Source organism: Chelonia mydas, chromosome 13 (genome assembly GCF_015237465.2).
Source record: "Chelonia mydas isolate rCheMyd1 chromosome 13, rCheMyd1.pri.v2, whole genome shotgun sequence".
Taxonomy (NCBI): domain Eukaryota; kingdom Metazoa; phylum Chordata; order Testudines; family Cheloniidae; genus Chelonia; species Chelonia mydas.
In genome coordinates, this window is record NC_051253.2 from 32,083,724 (window position 1) to 32,097,602 (window position 13,879).

Below are 13,879 nucleotides of genomic sequence, written 5' to 3' on the forward strand. Positions count from 1 at the left end.
CCATCCCACCAGCACCCAGCCTGCCCCACCGCCCCCGTGATGCCCCATCATGGGCTGTCCCGTCCTCCCCTGCACTGTGGCTCCGCGGCCCCTGCCCCAGCTGCTCTCTGGCTGCACAGCTGCTACCCGAGGCTCAGGGGGGAGTCCCCTGCCATCGAGGCATGGCCCCACACTACAGGCTCCATGTGTGGCTCCTGGGATGGGGCAAGCTCCCCAGCACCCTGCGGCAGGCTGCAGGGAAGTGACACAGCCCTGAGCTGGGATGCTGCAAAGGGCCCATTCCTGGTTGCTTTGGAGAGTGTGGGGAGAGCCTCGCCCAGTCCAGCCAAGACTGCTGGCCACCCATCAGGACCCCTGGCTTCTGTCCCTGGCTCTGGAGGGGAGTGAGGGCTAGTGGCTAGAGCAGGAGCTGGCTTGCTGCTGGTCAGAGCTAGGATGGAGGGGGGACACTCAGGACTCTGGGGTATAACATCCTGTCCCTGCCACAGACATCCTGTATGACCTTGGGGGAGTCACTTCAGGTCGCCCAGTGCCTCAGTTTCTCCATGTGTGAAATGGCTATAATAAGCTGTTCTTCCAGCCAGCAGAGCAATTCACAGCTCTGGCAGATGGATCCAATGGGATTGCTCCCGATTGACACCAGTGTAATAAAATCATAGAATCTCAGGGTTGGAAGGGACCTCAGGAGGTCATCTAGTCCAACCCCCTGCTCAAAGCAGGGCCAATCCCAACAGGTCTTTGGGGCAGGGGGCAGTAACAGCCCCCAGCAGCCTCACTCTTCGGGGGCCCCTGCGGGGCAGCCCTGGGCAGGGCCCAGCCAGGAGCAGGCGCCGCCAGAGGGGGCTGGCTGCGGAGCGCAGGCGGCGGCGCTCGCTGCCCCACGTCCCGCTCCGCCCAGCGCGCACCGAGCCGGCTGCGCCCGGGGCCCCGCGGGGCGAGCGCCGGGAATGCGGCGCCAGCCCAGGGGCCCCGGTAACTGGGAGAGCCGCGGGGGGCGGCACCCGGGATCGGGCAGGGGATCGGGGCCGGGGCCGGGTCCGGGTCCCTGTGCCTGGGGAAGGGCAGGGACGAGGGTGGGTCCCGGCGCTGCACGACACAGCCCCAGCAGTGGGGGGCTGCCCGGACCAGACCCCCCTGACAGCCCAACCCCTGGCAGGGCTCAGCCCCCTGCTAGAGCCACCCACTCCCCCTCTGCCACTGGGGAGGGGCTCAGAGATGTGGCTGGTAACAGCCCCCTCTTGGCCCCAGGGCTTTCCATGGGGTCCCCCTCCCAGAATGCTCCTGGCCCCTGCACCCCGAGCAGCCTCTGCCCCATGGGCTGTTCTGGCTGGGATAGTGATCTGAGCACTGCCCTCTGCCCTGCCCCCCCAAGCGCCGGGATGCCCCAAATCCCAGACATAGCGCACAGCCCCCCACCCCCTGCAAGGTCTGGCTTTCCCCGAGGCCCTGGTACGGGCATGGAAGGGTCTTAGGCGTGACCTGGCCTATCTCCTTCCCTCAAACAGGCTCCCCCCGTCCCAGGTGGCCCTGACTTTCCGGAGAGAGCGCGGGGAGGTGGTCACAGAGCTGTGAGGAAGGGGAGATGCCATGTGGCGACTGTCCAGGTGAGGAAGGGGTTAACCTGCCCTGGCGCGGTTGATTGGCGCAGGGGTGCCGCTATGTGGAATGGCCCTGGTGCTGCCATGAGCAGTACGGGGCCTGTGAAGTGGCACCCTGTGGAGCCCCCCATGCCTGGTCCTCTCTGGGGCCAGGTAGGAGGTGGTCACAGCTGCTCTCCCCTTGGGAAAAGTTTGGGGGGGGGTCAGCCCCTGGTTCCCAGCCCCATAAAGAGTGATTGCTAAGTGACCCCTGCACACCATCCCGGAGGGTCCCTTTGCCTCAGTGCCGGGGTGGCTCTGGGGGCTGTCTACTGGGCAGCAGTGATGGGAAAGGATCTAGGGGGCACAGCGGACAAGCAGCTGGACACAAGCTACCAGTGCAGTGCCATGGCATGAGGGGTCATGCAATCCTTGGATGTGGAACATACACGGCTGTAGTGAGCTGGGAGGGGATTTCACCTCCGGGGGTGGCACTGGGAGGCTGACACTGGAAACCTGTGCCTAGTTCTGGTGTACACATTCTAACAGGGGGATGATACATTGGAGAGGATGCAGGGAAGAGACCTGCAGAGTTTGAGGGCTGGAGAAAATGCCCTTGAGTGACCAGCATAAAGAGCTAGATCCATCTGGTTTACCAAAAAGCAGACTCAGTGTCTTAGCCAATAATCACATGACTCCAGGAACTGGGAATTCGAGGAAAACACCAGATAGAGGTTGAAAACGTGAGAGCCTCATCGCTTTCATTTGTCCATGAGAAAGTGAAGTGGGTGTGCGATCATGATCTCTAAGTACCAACCTGGGGTCGAAAGCCTGAGTAGAGGGCTTTTCAACCCAGCAGGGGAAGTCAGAGAGGATCCAGTGGCCAGATGCTGAAGCTGGAAAAATTCAGATGAGAGAGAAGGTGGAAATTTTTCACTGAGGGTGAGTAACCATTGCAACAATTTACCAAGGGCTGCGGTGCATTCTCCAGCACATGAAGCGTTTGCATCAAGATGGCTGCCTTTCTAAGGGATCTGCTCTAGTCTGGACATGGTGAAGGAATCAGTGGGTGATTCTCCGGCCTGTGCTGTGCAGGGTCAGAATGGCCCTTTGGCCTTAATATCTGTTGGGCTAAGACAACATGGGAAATGGGGTGTTTGGTGGAAAATACCTTGTTTTTAAAGATCTTAGACCGTTTAAAATGGAAGGGTCGTTAGACTATTGTGGAAAATCCAGTGTCATCCTCTTTTGGGAGTAAGAAATGGGAGGTTGAAGATGTCCTTCACTTACTTTGTAGTTTTCCAGTTTCTTAGTGATTGTATAAAATGGGAACAGAGACCTTTAGCTGACATTAAGTGACATTTTGTTCTGTGTGAATTAGTCTTAGGATGGGCTAGGTACCACCTCTGTGTTAATAAAGTACTTTATAAAAACGTAGAGCGCAGGCCATAGAATTATTATGTTATAATGGTTCAAAAAAGAAACTTTTACAAAGGTGACAAAATAAACCACTTACTCACCTTATATGTTTTTTTGTCATGTGCTGAATCTACGGAGAACAATTTTATTCCTGCCAGGACACTGAAATCCCAACATAAAGCAGTAGGTCAATGCCCAAGTTTTTTATGAGGATTTGTATATATGGTTTTCGCTGCTTAGTTATGACACCATTTAGTAAATGTTTCTAAGGAATAAAAAGCTTTGCAAAAACCCCATTGCTTTTCTTACCTAGTGTTTATTTCTGCTGCTAAACAAAAGTATCGTTTCCTTCCTTTTTCACGCTTTTTAGTTAGAACATCGTAACGATGGCTGCATTGGGATAGATACAGAGAACTCTCTTATGCTGGTCTCTATCTTCTGTAGCATACTAACTGGTCGAGACGGTAGACTTCAAAGAATCTTTGTCCAATCTGCTGTCAAGCACATCCTCACAGCCGCTGACGTTCAGATTGCTGCAGCTGGAGGAGGAGTTCCATGGATGGGTGAACTCTAGGAGTGCATTTATCTCGGGGGGATTCTCTTCAGAGCAGTGTGGCTGAGTGGACAGAGCAATGGACTGGGACTGTTGAGACCTGGGTTGTCTTCCTGGCTCTGCCCCTCCTGCTTGGGTTTGCCTGGGCAACTAATTTTCCCCTTTTTGTGCCTCAGTTTCCCCATTCATTAAATGGGAATCATGCTCTGAAGTGCTTTGAGATCTACTGATGAATAGTACCAGGGATTAAAGTGCAGGGCTCCCGTCAGCTCCCAATGGCCCAGAATATTCAAAGCCCTCCTCCTCTGTTGTGGATGATTCAGTTTTTCTCTAAAGTCAGACATTCAGCAGCCGTTCTCCGTTTCCGCTGCTGACACCATTTGCTGGCACAACTTGCTGCTGCCCTACCATGAGCCATGCCAATGCTGGGAAGGGCAGAAGTTGGGGTTTGTGTCTCTGCGAAATGCAGCAACATCTGCCTTCCTGGGTCCCTTCGCTAGGCTGTGTGCCGGGGGCGGGATGTCATTTAAGCTACTGACACAATTTACTTGTGGCACTACATAATGCTAATGGGATGACTCTTCTCCTTCGTGTACCTGGGACGGGGGCAATATGTTCTGGTGGTCGGGGGGGGCCACACGACAGCCAGTTCCCAGTAGCTCAGCCCCTTCTGTGTATTACTGTAGCGTGGAAGGACCCCAGTCGTGGTAGGTGCTGCACAGAGAACGACAGCACTGCCCCTGCCCCCAGAAGCTCACAGTCCAAGTGCAAGGCACAGGCCAAGAGATGGATACTGAGCGATGTGGGAGGACAAGGAGGTCAGCAGGATGTGCACTAGGCTCAGCTCACCAGGGGCCTGTCTGGTTTTTTGTAGGGCTCACAGCCGAGGAGAGTTCTGTGGAGGGATGTGAAGGTAGCTAACGAGGCTGCTGAAGGCTCCAGTTCCTGCAGGACTTGTGGTTGCACCCCTGCTGCTCTTCTGATGCCCTGCGAACCTGACAGCACCTCAGCTGTATCTTCCCGACATCCTCTGGGGCACAGGGTGATGCAGAGAAATTGGTGTGGCCTGGTGGCCAGCGCAAAGGCTGGCCCTTAGGCTCTATTCCCAGCTGTGGGTAAGTCCCATCACATTCTTCTCTGGGCCTGAGTTTCCCTATCTGTAAAATGGGGATAATGCTGCACCGTTCTTTGGGATTGATGGATGGTAAGGGCTGGGTCTTGTTAGTTAGGTCTGCTCTAACTGAAAGGATACACTGGCATAGCTTGGTCGGTCAGGGGTGTGAAAAAACACCCCAACTTCCCTTTGCTGACAGCCCCCCAGTGCAGACACAGCTATGCCAGTGGAAGGTGGCTAGTGGTGTTCAGGGAGGGAATGTTCTTACACTGCAGAAAAACTCCTGTAGGTGAAGGCTGCGTCTACCCTACGGGGCTGCGCTGTTTAGTTTCCGTAGTGTAGACGTGCCCATACCTTCTCTGCCATGTCTTTATCTTCCCTCAAGCCCTGCCAAGTTCCTTGCAGGCTTCCTGCTCCTGAGAGAATCTCTTGTTTGGTTTGCTAGCCTTGCCTGTTTGCTCTTCAAAGTCCCTCCAGCCCTTCCGATTCCTTGTCACTTGTGGGAGTGGCAGACGCTCTTTTCCTGGATTTCCATTCCTGAAGGATCTCGTCTGGCTCGCTTCACTTCCGGCCACGCAACCGTCACAGACTGTCCTGCCAGCATCACTACCGCTGGGGTTTCACGGTGCAGTGGGTGGTGTGGATGCTCTGACTTGGGTTCAAATCCGCGTCATTTTGGTTTTGCTTAAAACCAGGTCTACACTTGGGAGTGTTAATTCATTCGTAGATTTTAAGGCCCTGTGATCATCTTGTCTGACCTCCTGTAGAACCCAGGCCAGAGAACATCCCTGAATCAATTCCTATTTGAACTCGAGCAGCTCTTTTAGAAAAACATCCTGTCTTGATTTTAAAATGGCCAGGGATGGAGAATCCGCCCCAAGCCCTGGGAGGTTGTTACAATGGTTAATTACCCTCTCCATTAAAGACATGCAGCACTCTGCGTTCGTCTGGCCTCAACTTCCAGCCACTGGCTCTTGTTAGATGTTTGTCTGCTAGACTGAAGAGCCGTCTGCTGGCACATTCCTGGTTCCTCTGTAGGTATTTATAGACCGGGATCAAGTCACCCCCTAACCGTGGCTAGACGAACAAAAAACCCCAGCTATTCCGGTGTGAAAATGTTTTTGCTGGTATAACTTATATTGGCTCAGGGTGTGAAATGAGCGATACCAGCAAAGAGTGCTTTTGCCACCTGAACCGCTTTGCTAGTACAGAAATGTCACACAACATCACCCCCAAACAGCCGTTGCTGTTGGGGTAGCTGTGAGGCGTAGCCCTGCCCCACCTCAAGAAGGAACAGATTGAAGCTGCACTTTCATCATGTGAAATTGGATCATCCACACGGGGTTTCTGACGGGGAGTAGGGGATGTGGTTTCTGCGACAGCAGGGCCTGGACTTCATGCCCCAGAGGTCCCTGCCAATCTTGTGTCCTGTGGATTTGCCTTCAAACCTCTCCTTCAAGCTCTCCTTTGCTGTGGGGCTTTCAATAAACATTTTTATCATCTGTTAAACTTTTCCCGTCTTTTTCTTGTACCAAACCAAACCCATTCCAGGTGTCAACACATAGAACAAGCCAAGGACAAAAAAAACTCTATGCCAGAAAAAAGGAGAGACCCCAGAACAAATCTGTAAAGGGATTTAAAAATCCCCAGGTGCCTTCGGTGCCTAAATACCTTTACGAATCTGACCTCTAGCTATTGACACTATACTTGGATTCCCATGACAATATTCCCAGCCCTGTATTCAAGTATAGAAAAAAGAGGAACTCAAAGTCAAATGGGAAAAGGGTGGGGAAGAGACCTAGAGGGGTTTGGATTGATCACCTGCCTTTCATACATGCAGCCTGTGGGGATCTTTAGTCCACTAGTTCTAGGAAACTGGCCGAAATAGCCTACAATAAACTCAACAAGGGTTCGGCAGCTGGTGCGCCGAGGTGGCTGCCCATCGTCACATCGTCTCCTTGTGCTCCCCCCCGTCAGCCTGGCTGGATCCACCAGGGATGGGTGTTTTGTCCTGCGCTTGTACAGTGCCTAGCACGGGGGGGAGGGGGCCCTTAGTCTCCTCCTACATGGGCTGCAGCGTTCCCATATGTGCAAGGCAGGGGTCTGGATTCTGTTCCCAACAGGGCGCGGGCCTGTGAATTCCATGTCCAGCTCTCTGCTCCTGTTTCACTCCGGGGCATGCGCCTCACCTAGCTGCCTTCCATTCGGTGTCCTAGGAGCATGATTTCCTTCCTTTTCAGTGCAGGGCCTCTGCGAATCCCCGGGGGATCTGAGTAATAATAGGCTGTTGGGGGAGACTCCAGAGCTTTAGGAGTGAATCCAGAGTGGCTCCTGGGGCAGCAGGGACCATCTGGTCTGTGTCTGTGCAGTGCCTGGCATGGGCGGCCGCTGGTCTGCCAGGGTGAGTGTTGGACAGGTCAGGGCTGCTCCTTGGCGCTGTGGGGAATGGAGGGAGCTGGGGGTGCAGGAGGGTCAGGGCGAATGGGGGGCAGGTGGAGGGGTGCGGGGGGGACGTGGGGGTGCAGGAGGGCCGGGGCGAATGGGGGTCAGGTGGAGGGGTGCGGGGGGGACGTGGGGGTGCAGGAGGGCCGGGGCGAACGGGGGGCAGGGGGAGGGGTCCGTGGGGGTGCAGGAGGGCCGAGGTGAATGGGATGCTGGGGGTGGGGGGGCTGTGGGGAAATGGGCATAGCAGGGCGGGGGCTGCATTTACGGGCAGGGGCCGGGCTCCCCTGCAGGCCCCGGGGCCGGACCAGCTCTGGGCCCGCCCCGGGGGAGGGTCCCGTGGGGCCGGCTATGGGGCACAGGGCGGAGTCCCCGGGGCTGGCGGCGGGAGGGTCCCGTGGGGCCGGGGGGTGAAGCTCCAGGTGGACCCCGCCCCGGACGGCGCTGGGGCTGCCCGGGGGTCGCTGAGCCCGGGCCCGCCGCGGAGCCTCCCGCTCACCCGGTAATTGCACCCGGCGGCGGAGCAGCGGGGGCTGGGCGCAGCGTGGGGGGCTGGGCCGGGGACCTGGGAGCCATTCGGGGGGCTGCGCAGGCTGGGTAAAGCGTGGGGGGGAGGCTGGGTGCAGTGGGGGGGGCTGGGTACAATGTTGGGGGGGCTGAGCACGGTAGATTGGGTGCAGCGGTGGGGGGGACTGGGTGCAGAATGGGGGGATGGGCAGGCTGGGTGCAGCGTGGGGGGGTCTCGGTATCTGGAGGCTAGGTGTAGTGGGGGGCCTGGGCAGGGCAGGCTGGGTGCAGTGTGGGGGGACTAGGGGCTAGGTGTAGTGGGGGGGCTCGGCAGGCCGGGTGCAGCATGGGGGGGCTGGGTTCAGTAGGGGGGCTGGGTGCAGGGTGTGGATAGCTGGATGTTTGGGGCAGGTGCGAGGCTGGGCACAGCCTGGGAGGGGGCTGGGTTTTTGGGGCAGAGGGGCTGGGCAGTCTGGGTGAGGGGTGGGGGGTTGCTGAGTGTGTGGGGTGGTGTTAGGGTTGGGTGGGTGCTGGAATATCAGAATGTTGGGGGGGGCTGGCTGGAGGTGGGCGGCTGTGTTTCCAGGGCTGGGGCCTGGCTGGTGGGTTTCTCAGGGCCCCGTTGGGGGGCACCTCGGGCTCCGTCGCTGGGGGCGCTGGCTGCTCCAGTTCTTTCCCCTGCCGTGTCTGTTGGCTGGAGAGTGACCAAATGTTTCCCCAGTGACACAGATACCAGATCCAGGGGCAGGGAATGGGGAGAAGCACGCCCCCGCCCGCACTCCCCCACTGACTGCCTTTCTCACCCTGGCAGGCTGCAGAGCCACGTCCCGGTTCACTCATGGCTGCGGCAGAGCCCGCTCGGGGAAGGGACTCTCAGCAAGCTGCAGGTGAGTCTGCCCCAGGGGAGGGGGTGATGGTACAGGAGTCCTGCCTAGTGGGGTGTGAGCCGCATGGGATGGATCAGGGGAGGGGGAATCCCTTGGGATGCTCAGTAGGGGGCACCCAGCGCAGCCCCCTCAATGAGGGGCTATTGGAATTGGCCTCCCGAGGGCTTCCCGTGGTGCAGCGGGAGCCTCCAGGCAATGACAGTCACCCTGGGACTCTCCCAGACACAGGGTGGTGCCACCCTCCCGTTTCCAGGGCTCTCCAGGAGGTCTCCCTGACCTCATCTCTTTGCTTCCTCCAGAAGGATGCTCTGTCCCCCTGCCGGACCCGGCGTCCTGGGTGGAAGGGGAGAATGTGTGGGTGCTGGAGCTGCAGCCCTACAGCGATCCCAGTGGTGAGTGAGCCCTCTGTACTTGGCACTGGGGTAACTGCTGCTGGGTCCAGTTCTGGGGCCCACAGTTGAGGAAGGAGGTTGATGAGTTGGAGAGGGGTCGGAGAAGAGCCACGAGACTGAGGAAAGGATAGAAAATCTGCCTTACAGCGATAGATCCCTGGAGCTCGATCTCTGTAGCTTAACAAAGAGAAGATTCAGGGATGACTTGACCATAGTCTATACGCACCTACACAGGGGGAACAAATATTTGATAATGGGCTCTGTGCCCAGGGGAGGGGGTGATGGTGCGGGAGCCCTGCCTAGTGGGGTGTGAGCCACATGGGATGGATCAGAGGAGGGGGAATCCCTTGGGATTCTAGCAGTCGAAGGTCTAACGCAAGCCAGTGGCTGGACGCTGAAGCTAGGCATGTCCAGACTGGAAAGAAGGTGTGCCTTTTGACAGTGAGTAATTAACCATTGAAAGCATTTACCAGGAGTGGTGGTGGATTCTCCATCACTGACAATTTTCCAGGCAAGATGGGATGGTTCTCTTAAAGGGCTGCTCTGGTTCAAATCGGGATTGATTCCGGGCAGGTCTCGGGCCTGGGCTACGCAGGAGGTCAGATTACATGATCGCGTGGGCCCTCCTGGCTGCACCCAGGTGGTCGCCCGGCTGAGGCTGGAACTCACCTCTGGTTGCGCTCTGTTTCCCAGCAGGTGATGAAGCGGTAAAGCTGGAGCCGCAGGGGCCTTTCCTGAGAAGCGCTGTGAGGGCTGGAAAGCAGGAGATGCCGAAGCCAGGCATAGCAGGGATGCTGGAGCCGGAGGGACCATTCCTGAGAAGCGCTGTGAGGGCTGGAAAGCAGGACATGCTGAAGCCAGGCGTAGGAGGGATGCTGGAGCCGGAGGGGCGCTTCCTGAGAAGCACAGTGAGGACTGTAAAGCAGGAGGTGCAGGAGCCAGGCGTAGCAGGGGTGCTGGAGCCAGAGGGGCCATTCTTGAGAAGCACAGTGAGGGCTGTAAAGCAGGAGACATTGGAGCCAGAGGGGCCATTCCTGAGAAGCGCTGTGAGGGCTACAAAGCAGGAGATGCCGGAGCCAGGCATAACAGGGATGTCGGAGTCGGAGAGGCCCTTCTTGAGAAGTGCTGTGAAGGCTGTAAAGCAAGAGATGCTGGAGCCAGGCATAGCAGGGATGTCGGAGTTGGAGAGGCCCTTCTTGAGAAGTGCTGTGAGGGCTGTAAAGCAGGAGATGCTGGAGCCAGGCATAGCAGGGATGCTGGAGCCAGAGGGGCCGTTCCAGAGAAGTGCTGGAGAGAACATTCCCTGGATCCCGGAGCAGGGCAGAGCTGGCGGAAGCCAGCACCGGGCAGTGAGGAGGAACCCTCCACGGAGGAGGCAGGGTAAGAACAGCCGCTATGACCCCCCGCCGGGGAGGCAAGGGGGCAGCCCCCTGCGGGACATCACTGTGCCCCAGAGCGCAGCTGCAGGGGGGCCACCCCACACGTGTGCCACCTGCGGAAAGAGTTTCAGCCGCCGCTCCAAGCTGAGCTCCCACCAGAGGAACCACACTGGAGACAAACCCCACAGCTGTGGGGACTGTGGGAAGGGCTTCCTGTGGCGCTCGGACCTGCTCCGGCACCAGCTCATGCACACGGGGGAGCGTCCCCACCACTGCCCCCAGTGTGGCCGCGGCTTCAGCCGGGCCTCACGGCTCCTGCAGCATCAGAGAGTCCACACGGAAGCCAGCCATGGAATGGAGGGCAGCCCGGTGCCGAGTGCGCTGCAGGGAGTCCACGGGGAGCCTGGCCACGGAGTGGGGCAGAGCCCGGGGCTGAGTGAGGGGCTGGGAGTCCACACGGAGCCTGGCCACGGAGTGGGGCGGAGCCCGGGGTTGAGTGAGGGGCTGGGAGTCCACACGGAGCCTGGCCACGGAGTGGGGCGGAGCCCGGGGTTGAGTGAGGGGCTGGGAGTCCACACGGAGCCTGGCCACGGAGTGGGGCGGAGCCCAGGGTTGAGTGAGGGGCTGGGAGTCCACACGGAGCCTGGCCACGGAGTGGGGCGGAGCCCGGGGCTGAGTGAGGGCCGGGAAGTCCACGGGGAGCCTGGCCACGGAGTGGGGCAGAGCCCGGGGCTGAGTGAAGGGCTGGGAGTCCACACGGAGCCTGACCACAGCATGGGGCGGAGCGCAGGGCTGAGCGAGGGCCGGGGAGTTCATGTGGAGCCCAGCCATGGAGTGGTACGGAGCCTGGGGCTGAGTGAGGGGCTGGGAGTCCATGCGGAGCCTGGCCATGGAGCAGAGAGGACCTGGGCTCTGACTACGCTGCAGAGAAGCCATGTGGAGCCTGCCCATGGAGGGGAGGGCAATGTGGCACAGAGCCCAACCTTGTTTGCACTGCAGGGAGTCCATGGAGAACCCTGCCATGGAGCAGGGTGGAGCCCGGTGCTCACTACACTGCAGGGCAGCCACGTGGAGCCTGGCCACAGAGTGGGGCGGAGCCCGGGGCTGAGTGAGGGGCTGGGAGTCCACACAGAGCCTGGTCATGGAGTGGGGCGGAACCTGGGGCTGAGTGAAGGCCTGGGAGTCCACACAGAGCCTGGCCATGGAGTGGGGCGGAGCCCGGGGCTGAGTGAGGGGCTGGGAGTCCACATGGAGCCCGGCAATGGAGCAGAGAGGACCTGGGCTCTGACTACGCTGCAGGGAGTCCATACAGAGCCCTGCCACGGGGCGGGGTGGAGCCCAATGATGACTACACTGCAAAGAAGCCATGTGGAGCCTGCCCATGGAGGGGAGGGCAATGTGGCACAGAGCCCAACCTTGTTTGCACTGCAGGGAGTCCATGGAGAGCCCTGCCCCGGAGCGGGGTGGAGCCCGGTGCTCACTACACTGCAGGGCGTCCACGCAGAGCCCGGCCATGGAGCGAGGTGGAGCCCAGTGCTAACTACATTGCAGGGAGTCCACGTGGAACCCTGCCACGGAGCAGGGTGGAGCCCGGTGCTCACTACGCTGCAGGGCGTCCACGCAGAGCCAGGCCATGGACCGGGGTGGAGCCCGATGCTCACTACACTGCAGGGTGTCCATGCAGAGCCAGGCCACGGAGCAGGGTGGAGCCCGATGCTCACTACACTGCAGGGCGTCCATGCAGAGCCAGGCCACAGAGCAGGCTGGAGCCCTGTGCTCACTACGCTGCCGGGTGTCCACGGAGAGCCCTGCCATGGACAAGAATGGAGCCCAGCCCTGAGTGCATTGCAGGGCATCCACGGGGAGCCCAGCCACAGCCCAGAAGGGAACCCGCCGCTGATTGCCTTGCAGAGGGTCCATGCGGAGCCCTGGGACAGCGCAGAGGGTAATGTGGCACAATGCCCAACCTTGTTTGCACTGCAGAGAATTCAGGCAGAGCCCTGCTACAGCACTGAGGGACCCACGGCCCAGAGGCTGGAGCTGATTGTGCTGCAGAGAGTCCACGGGGAGTCCTGCCATGGAGCAGAGGGGAGTTCAGGCCTGATTGCCCGGCAGGGAGTCCATGGGGAGCCCTGCCACGGCACCGAGCAGAGCCCGGCACTGAGTGCAGTGCAGACAGTCCACGGGCAGCCCTGCCACGGGACCGAGCAGAGCCCGGCACTGAATGCAGTGCAGACACTCCACGGGCAGCCCTGCCACGGGACCGAGCAGAGCCCGGCACTGAATGCAGTGCAGACACTCCACGGGCAGCCCTGCCACGGCACTGAGCAGAGCCCGGCACTGAGTGCAGTGCAGACAGTCCACGGGCAGCCCTGCCACGGCACCGAGCAGAGCCCGGCACTGAGTGCAGTGCAGACAGTCCACGGGCAGCCCTGCCATGGGACCGAGCAGAGGCCGGCACTGAGTGCAGTGCAGACAGTCCACGGGCAGCCCTGCCACGGCACTGAGCAGAGCCCGGCACTGAGTGCAGTGCAGATGGTCCATGGGGAGCCCTGCCACGGAGCAGAGAGTCCCGTGGCCCAGAGCCTGGCACTGGCTGCACTGCAGTGTCTCCAGGCTGGAGAGGCTCAATGTGTCATTGCTGAGCGAGGGGGAGGCCTGGCCGAGACCCCCCCATCCCCCGCAGCCTTGGTGCAGGATAATCCCTTCCAATGTCCCGAATGCCGAAAGTGCTTCGGCCGCAGCTCGTACCTGGTGAAGCACCGCCGGATCCACGGGGCGGGGAAGCCCCACCAGTGCCCCCAGTGTGGCAAGTGCTTCAGCCAGCGCTCATACCTCTGCAAGCACCGCCGCATCCATGCCGCCGCAGCCGGCAAACCCCACGAGTGTGCGCTGTGCGGCAAGCGCTTCAGCCTTCGGTCCTACCTCTGCAAACATCGCCGCATCCACACGAGATAGACCCGGTCCCCGGGCCTGGGAGCCACAGCAGCCCTGCACGGGCCCTGCACGGCCCTGGAGCCAAGGGGACGCTGCCCCGGAGCCATGGTACAAGCAGCCCATGGAGCGTGCCGTCAGAGCCCACGGCATGGGAGCACTACCGGCTGAGCTGGCAGGCACGCGGTGCGAGAGGGAGCGCTGGGTGAGGCTGGGTCCTTATGGGAGTGGTTGGTGGGAACATAGGGGAGAACTTTCTGTGCCATGTTCTGTAACGTTTTTGGTCAATAAATGGTTTTGAAGAAGGGGAAATGCTCCCTTGTAAACGCGTGTCTCCTCTCTGCAGCTGTTTGGGGGCAGACGCAGGGCAAGGGCTGTGGCCCTGGGGTGAGAGCAGGACAGCCTGACCCACATATCCTGCGTGAGCCTCTCCAGCGGGGAGGCCAGTGTGCCCACGCAGCCATTCCCGCGGGGGGGACAATGCTGTCACGGGGCAGCCCATCACCCCTGCTGGAATGCAGCAGCTCACCCAAGGCTGGGATTCCCATGGGGCATCAGGTCCCCCTTTGGGAGCCCCAGCTTCCAGCAGGCCCTGCCACTCTGGTCCGGGGGCTACACCCAGGCTGGGGCAGCACATGGGAGGGGCAGTGCATGGAGTGGTGAGTGTCTTTCCTC

General features: G+C 59.8%; 1 protein-coding gene across 36 annotated transcripts; it reads left to right on the forward strand.

Annotated features, from left to right (window-relative positions):
- Positions 1-833: 833 nt before the first annotated feature.
- LOC102932855 (hornerin) lies at positions 834-13,530 on the forward strand. 36 transcript variants are annotated; one of them, XM_043527075.1, is made up of 9 exons: positions 853-1,073; positions 1,506-1,604; positions 2,434-2,519; positions 3,441-3,559; positions 4,424-4,664; positions 6,904-7,064; positions 8,424-8,499; positions 8,799-8,891; positions 9,585-13,530. In XM_043527075.1, exons 6-9 carry the CDS (start codon positions 7,041-7,043, stop codon positions 13,226-13,228), a joined length of 3,837 nt encoding a protein of 1,278 aa, XP_043383010.1. In that variant the 5' UTR covers positions 853-1,073; positions 1,506-1,604; positions 2,434-2,519; positions 3,441-3,559; positions 4,424-4,664; positions 6,904-7,040; the 3' UTR covers positions 13,229-13,530. The 36 variants fall into 36 exon arrangements, 33 of the variants coding, with proteins under 33 accessions (XP_043382999.1, XP_037772030.1, XP_043383003.1 ...); XM_043527079.1 differs by lacking the exon at positions 3,441-3,559 and having other exon boundaries at positions 2,127-2,519; XM_043527065.1 differs by having other exon boundaries at positions 2,434-3,685.
- The last annotated feature ends 349 nt before the right edge of the window (positions 13,531-13,879 follow it).